Genomic DNA, 8,006 nt, shown 5'->3' with positions numbered 1-8,006 from the left:
GGTTATTAGCCCAGAAGTTTGGAATACAGGAAGAACAACCCACATTCCACAAGGAACTCAAAAAGAAGAAAGACCAAAAGGTGGACATTGCATTCCTTCTTAAAAGGGGATCCAAATACCCACGGAAGGAGTTGCAGAGATTAACTATGGAGCAGGGACTGAAGGAAGGGCAAGCCAGCCTAAATATAGCTATCTCCTGAGAGGCTCTGACAGTACCTGACTAATACAGATGTAGAGGCTCACAGCCATCCATCTGGTCCCATTGGGGACCACTGAGTACAGGGTCCCCAATGAAGGAGTTAGAGAAAGGACCAATGGAGCTGAGGGGTTTGCAGCCCCTTAGGACAAACAACAATATGAACTAACTAATACCCTCAGAGCTCCCAGGGTCTCAACCACCAACCAAGGACTGCACATGGAGGGGTCTGATTGTTCTGGCAGCATGCGTATAGTAGAGGATTGCAAATTCAATCATCAATAGGAGGAGAGAACCTCGGCCCTGTGAAGGTTCTGTGCCCCAGTGTAGGGGAATGCCAGGGCCAGAAAGTGGGAGAGGGCGGGGTGGCAGGCATGGGGAAGTGGGAGGCAACAGGGGTTTGTTTTTGTTGTTTTTGTTTGTTTCTTTGTTTTTTGGAGGGGAAACTGGGAATGGAGAAATTTACATGTAAATAAAGAAAATATCTAAAAGAAAAAAGTTTAAAAAAATGATCAGATGCAGCATGAGATAAAATTACAATGTAAAAGAGGTCATCCTTCAACCAGGTGGAATGTCTAGTTCTCATTGTCACTCTTGGAAATGGGGCCCTGAGAATATCTGTACAGGGCAGTCTCGTTAACCTATCCCTTTCCTACCTGTTACTAGCTTCTCCACCCAGTTAACCCTTTGACTTTTCTTGTCTTCACAATTTATAGCTCTGTCCAACTTGGAACACTGAGGATGTTATATGTCCCTGGATCATCATCATATGAAACTCTCACGTCCCACTAAAAGTGCTTTAAAAATTTGTATGCTTTCTCTTGTTGATCTTCATATTAATTTCATTCTTAAGCCTAACAAAAGACCCTATAAGGATAAGGTAAAATTTTGTGTATTTTATTTTCTTACCTGAAAGCTGAAAATGCCAATTGTATTATTGCATCGTTATACCATATAGCAGTGGTTCTCAGTCTTCCAAATGCTGTTACCTTTAACACAGGCCCTCATGTTGTGGTGATCTCCAACCATAAATATTTGGTATTCAGGATATCTGATATGTGACTCCTGTGAAAGGGTCACTTGACACCCCCCCAAAGGTCATGAGTCACATGTTGAGAACCAATACACAGAACCAATATACAGTTAATTTAAGAATAAAATGAGTTTATATTTAGAAAGTTTTATAAAGTTCCTGGCAAACAGTATGCTTGAAATAAATGTTATATTTTAGTCACTATCTCATCTTCATTTTATTCCCTTCAGAAAAGAGCTCTAGAAAGATTGGACCTCCCAAAGGCTTCTCTACCTGGCTCTTCTCTCAAACTTTCAAGATTTTTGTTTTTTTTTAAGGTAATAATTCCCTTGCCCTTCTTCAAGGACATTGCCTTGGTGTAATTCTACTTTTTGGCTGTCCATTCATGATTAAAAATAGGATGAAGACCAGAATGATTTTTCAAAATAACTGGTGCACCATCTCTCCAGCTCTTAGTCTATCTGTCCACTCTTCCTTCCCTTCCTCCCTCCCTCTCTTCCTTCCTTCCTTCCTTGCTTCCTTCCTTCCTTCCTTCCTTCCTTTCTTTGTTCCTTCCTTCCTTCCTTCCTCATTCTCTTTCTTCCTTCCTTTATTAATTTTGAGATGGAGTCTCACTACATGGTTCGAGTTGGCCAGGAGTTTCCTATGTTGACCAAGCTGGTCTCTAATTCAGAGATCCACCTGCCTCTAATTTCTGAGTGTTGGGATTAAAGGAGTGTGCCATTGCCATCATGCCTAGTTCTTTGGTCATTAATAATGTTAAGAAACTGCTGTTAGTAAAAGCCTGATTTAGAGCAATGTTCTTCTGTTTTCTTCATTCCTGCCCTCTCCTGTGTCTGCTAATATGCCTGAGGGTCTATTACAAAGGTCATCTTGTCTTTGTTATGTTTCTTTCTAGGCATTTCTTCTTTATTCTCTTTGGCATACCTTTAGGGTTTCTCCCACATGCTCCAGAAAAAAATTTCTTTTAGCATTTTCATCTTTTTATTGCTTATTTCTCTGCTACTATTCCATAGACTATTTGTAGAGTCTTAGGAGGCAGAAGATGTCTGCACTTCAATCATAAGCACAAAATTACTTTCTAAAGTAGAGGCCATGGTCATAGATGGCTTGTTAGTCTTTTTCATGAACCCTTATCCTCATTGTAAGAATCATGTTACATGCTATCATTTTCTATTTTCTAATGCCATGACCTTCAGTCTAGCTGATCTATGTTTGTCAACTAGACTGGCTAAATCACAGAGGTCAGAATCATATTTGTTGACTATAGAATCATTTGTTGACTCTTATCAGCACTGTGGTTATAAGAAAATATAACTCAGTTTACTAGAATGACATTGTCAGGTAAAATCATTATAGATCTGAAAATATTTAACAATTTGTGTAATAGTATTTATCAAGTTATGTATTTTAAGATAGCAATTATGAGAAACAATCTAAAAATAAGAGTGAGATGATAAAAAATATAGAAGATATGTTTTGGAAATCATGCTTATTCTCTACAGTCAACATTTATATTTAACTTTTAAATTCATGTTGCATAAAACTTACTTCTTCTGAAAAGCACTATCTACAAAGATCATTAACAATTAGCATTTTAGTTTCCTTTTCGGTTGCTGTGACAAAATACTCCAATGTAAGAGAAAAAGGATTCATTATGGTTTACAGTTTCAGAAAAATGGAGCGCATCATGACAGGGAAATGATGCTGGCAGATGTTTGAAGCTAGATACTGTATTGACAGGAGGCAGAAAAAGAACAGGAAGAGAAGTTGGGCTAACCTAAGTGTGGAGGAGTGTGCAATGTAAAGTCTCTACAAACATAAGACTGGCTGGGGATCCAGTGGCTTCCCTGAGACATTTCACAAACAGCAGCAATCAGTGCCCCTCAGAGTATACTTTGAGATACTGCCAGTTAGGCCCAGTTACAGTTTTAGAATTTGATAGGAAAGCTGAGCAGGCTGCTCTTAAGTTTCTGACTTTGAAGCTGGTGTAATCAATGATCTATACAGTGTCTGGAGATACTGGACTGGAGATACTTCCTCTGGGAAGAAACAGGCTTTTAGAGGGCTGTCTATGTTGTGTATGCATTTTCAACTTCTGTAGAGAAGTCATTTTTTTCAGGAGGTGCACACACACTGAATACATCTTAATTCAATAGCAGGAAAGAGAGTGACGAAGTTTTCTTATGGGTGACCTTACCTATTCCACAGGAAGGCTTTTGCATCCTGCTGTGTTTGACTGGCAAAACCAGTGGGCATGCTGGCTTCTGGAAGTCACTCCGCTGGATGCTCTTGGTGTCATAAGATGGCTGGAAGATCTGTTTTGGTGCTTCACTATGGAACCACCATTTTCTCTTCACAGAAAAAAATGGAAATGCACTGTCAAATAATGATGGAGCTTTTCATTTGATGCTTAAAGTCTATGAATATTCAGTGATTTACTGTAACATGATATTAGTCTAGAATTAACATATTATTCACTTTGTGTATGGTTTGTTCATATGATGTATATGTGCATGCATACTCATGCGGAGGACATGACATAGGGTATCTTCCTCAGCTGCTTTTCCATTTTGTTTATTGTGACAGGGTCTACCACTGAACCTGAAGCTAAGCAATCCTGCCCTGCTGGCTGTCTAGTGAACTCCAGGGATCTCCCTATCTCTGCCTCCTCCTCTCATCCCTTTCCCATCCTGGTCCCCCAGCACTGATATTACAGGCATTTCCATCTTGGGGATTCAAGCTCAGGTTCTCATGGTAACACACATGTTACTGAGACTGTCCTCTGGGATTCTTAAAATATAGTAGTAAATGTTTGTTTTATTTTATTTTTTGAGATTTATTATTATTATAAATGAGTACACTGTAGCTGTCTTCAGATACACCAGAAAAGGGCATCAAATTTCATTATGGGTGGTTGCTGGGATTTGAACTCACGACCTTCAGAAGAGCAGTCAGTGGTCTTACCCACTGAGCCATCTCACCAGCCCAGTAAGTGTTTTCACGAGGACATTATCTTGTAAGTGGTATCTAAAAATAGTCATATTTTAGCTAAAATATATTGGCTCAATATTTACACTACCTTCTAGTAACAGAGCCATAACATTAATACAGTAGCTAAATTTCTATATTTTTTAATTATTTTATTTATAGACCACACACATTAAACATGGTTTAATCTAAAATTACCTTCTATTCTTTTTGTTATAGCAAAACAAATGATATATTATCTATAACGATATTTTGCAAAGTTCTTAGTCCATGACTCATCCCACATCGTAGAATATACCTTACAACCTACATATAATGTATGCATATATAAAAGTGAAGCAGCCCTAGCATGAACTTTGTGTTGTGATTATTGCAGGGCACTCAGCTGTTCTACTTTACTGCTTTTGCTTCTGTTTCATTCAGGATTCTGAGCACAACTCACATTGATTTTTAATTCATAAACCTGTACTTTTTGACATTAAAAAAAACTGCCCTAAGGGGAACCATCTTCATTGTTACCAAAATGTCAGTACTAATCACTATAGAAGAGAGAGGGACTTGATGGGTTCATAGCATCTCTGACTACTCTACCCTTAGAAATCGAGAGAGGAATGAGTTGGTACTCAACTCTGATCAAAGTCATAAAAGTGGTCAACGGCGACTCCACACCTGGAAGTTTGGGAATCTGATTAGGATCAATATGATCTTGGGTATAAGGAAGTAAATGTTGGACTGGAGAGATGACTCAGCAAGGGAAACTGCTCGCCAAATGTGGTAGTTTAAGAAGAAAGGTTACCCCAGGCTCAGGAGTTAGAACACTTGGTCCCAGTTGGTGGTGCTGTTTGGGGAGATTGAGGAGGCATGGTCTTGCTGGAGCAGTTCTGTTTGTGCCCTGTTGTTGTGGTGCCATTGAAGCTTCTCAGCTTCTTATTCTTGCCACCATACCTGCCACTTGATGCCCCTGCTTCGCTGCCTATAATAGACTCTTATCTTCGGAAACTTAAGTCAAAATAAATTCTTTCTTAAGTTGCTTTTGGTTGTGGTGTTTTGTCATAGCAACAGAAAAGTAACTATGAAGCAAGCAAGCCTAGAAATCTGAGTTCAATCCCCAGAACCCACAGTGGGGGGGACAGATCTGTCTCCTGAAATTGTCCTCTGACCTCCATAAATTCACTGTAGCCCTCTAACCTACTCACACATACAAATAATAAAGTACATTTGTTTTAAATCAGCTCTGAGTCTCTAGTAAAAGATGTCTGTAATATGATTCAAGAAGAGTGGGTATGTATATTATAATAATAAATTCTGATAGTTGAGGCTCCATTGATACACAAAGGGAGAAGCATTCATACAGCCACCCCACAGAGCTGCACAGAACCTCTTAAATGAACTTAGCTTCTCAAAAGATAAGCATGTGAGAAAGAACATGTGTAGCGTATGAATATGTCGAATGGAGTCAACTTTATCGATAGAGACTGTTGAGAAGCTTAGAAATAGAGTAAATTCATGAAAAGGCCAAAGACAGTAAAAACATTTTATGGGGATGGGAAGCAAGAAATCAAGAAAGGATGAAAATATGGAAGACAGACACTGTTCTAGGCTGAAGGCACAGCTACGAATCCTGGAGGGTTGTAAGAGAGATTCTTAGACTGGGCAAGATGGGTTGCACAGAAACCAGAGGATCAAGAACTGAACAGGACACAAGGGAAGCAGATCTCAGCTTGTTAAATCAGCACCAGTTTTAGGCCAACAACTTGCAGCCAAGAATAATAAAACAATGGGCAATTATAAACACATTTCACAGAAATTGAACAACTAGGAAATTCAGGACAAGACTGAAATTGACTAATGTTTTATATTTCCAGAATTAGCTATAACATGGATTTTTAAGTGGACTACTTGCTCTAGGTTTTAAGAAAATTCTAGAGCAGATTACTAAACAGATGGTGTCTTCTCACTATCTGGCTAAAAATAGTCATTTGCTACTGGTCTTGGACTGCCTGCTTTCTCACAGCTGTCCTCCATCCCATAATTATGGCAATGCTTATTACGGCAAACTAGAATGCATATGCCTTCTTTACCTTCCTTTTAGAACAATTCTGAAGTAGGCCTATCCCTTTAAAGACAAGAAAGGTATAGAGATTAAGAAATACCTCCAGGTACAGCACTGGCTGGCAGTCACCAGCACCTACCTACCTGTACGTGCCCCAAATTCTGTGTTCTGTTGTTATTGGCTAAGGGCAAATAAGCACAGATTTAATCACATCATCTCAAGGTGCTAAATGTCTTAGTCCATTCTGTGTAGGTGGACTCTCATGGATGGGGCAATTCATAACATTTGTAAGCTTTCAATTCTGGAGCCTATGAATTGTAATAAGCAGACAGCTAGGCTCTGGCAGGTTTGGCAACTCTAATTCAACAAGACACTCCACTCCTCCAGGTGGCATGGGTGGTGGAGGTAAAACAGAGGCTTGATAATGCCAGCCTTGCCCTTTGATGCCAGAATTGAGCTTACCAGGAAGCAATGCCTTCGAGACCTAGGTCTCATCTCTCAACTCAGACAGTGGCTTTTAAATTTCAATATACATTTTAGAGGAAACAAACTTTGAAACCATAACTGTAACTGCCTTGAGGAAGTTTTCCTATATAAAGGTTATAAGGCATATACTTATACCATATACTCTCTGGTGAGCAGAAACTTATTTTCCTAATACTCAGGTAACTGGAAAGGTGACTTTGGGCAAAGGAACCATTAGGGAATGTCTGGGGCCTTGATGCTTTCCCCTAGAGTATAATGCAAGCAGAGATCTTGAGTTCACCTTTAATAAAAGTTCTGTAATTGCACAAGTATGAGTATGATTGAATTAGGCCTCTGTAGTTAGATTGCTCCATGAACATTCAACATGGATGCATGTTCTTCCTTGTTACTTTCCTTTGTGGACACTCTTCCTCATATCTGTAAAGTGTGCTCTTGAGAACATGTGTTCACCTATGCAGGGATCCATGCCTTCTGATCTGTGTGTTTTCTTACTAGACATTATGACACCAATGAAACAGAGTCTTCTTGTCTCACTTATGTAATTTCATCTCACTCTCAGGTGAAAGGGTAATAGAAAAAGTCACTGTTCCATGGCTTACTCTAGTGTTCATTGATTGGCTTTGCCATGAAAACTAGTTTATGGCAAAATAAACTAAACTGAGAAAAGTGGCAGGGTGTGATGGTTTTGTCTGAGGTTTGCAGGATCCATTTTGCTGATTGCAAAGTGGGCACTGCCTAAAAAAAAATATTGTAACTATTTGAAGCTTTGAGCTCTAAACGTTCTCTCTCATATTCTGAAACCTATTCCTATTATGCCCCAGGATACTATTCTCTGGGGCTCCTTTTAAGGCAAATGCCTAAATATTCTTGACAGTAAAAATCTCTCTAAGTCTCTGCTCTAAGTCTCTGACCTGGAGAGCTTCATGACTGTTGTCATATGAGCCCACTAGTCACATTTAGAAGTCAGTCTAAGGAAATGACTATGGTATATATCTATTAACCTATTACTTGGGACATAGATTATACTATGGAGGAAGTTGTTGTGGTGCAGGCCTTTAATCTCAACTCTCAGGAGTCATAGCCAGACAGGTCTCTGTGAGTTCAATGCTAGCTAGCCAGCCAAAGATATGCAGCAATTTCCTGTCTAAAACCATCACCACCTCCACCATCACCACTGTCTTCACAACTGCCATTACATCATTTCCATAACCACCTCCACCACCATCTCTATAACTACCACCTCCACC

At 39.4% G+C, this 8,006-nt stretch overlaps 1 protein-coding gene across 1 annotated transcript in view; it reads right to left on the bottom strand.

Moving 5' to 3' along the window:
* The window catches only part of CUNH2orf73 (chromosome unknown C2orf73 homolog), a 33,926-nt gene that overhangs the window by 14,736 nt on the left and 11,184 nt on the right, over window positions 1–8,006 (bottom strand). Inside the window, exon 3 of the mRNA XM_031339224.1 lies at window positions 3,430–3,583. Within this exon, the coding sequence (XP_031195084.1) occupies window positions 3,430–3,583 (154 nt within the window). The remainder of the gene's footprint in view (window positions 1–3,429; window positions 3,584–8,006) is intronic.

This window comes from Mastomys coucha, unplaced genomic scaffold, assembly GCF_008632895.1.
Source record: "Mastomys coucha isolate ucsf_1 unplaced genomic scaffold, UCSF_Mcou_1 pScaffold22, whole genome shotgun sequence".
NCBI lineage: Eukaryota > Metazoa > Chordata > Mammalia > Rodentia > Muridae > Mastomys > Mastomys coucha.
This window is presented reverse-complemented; position numbering and strand designations above follow the sequence as displayed.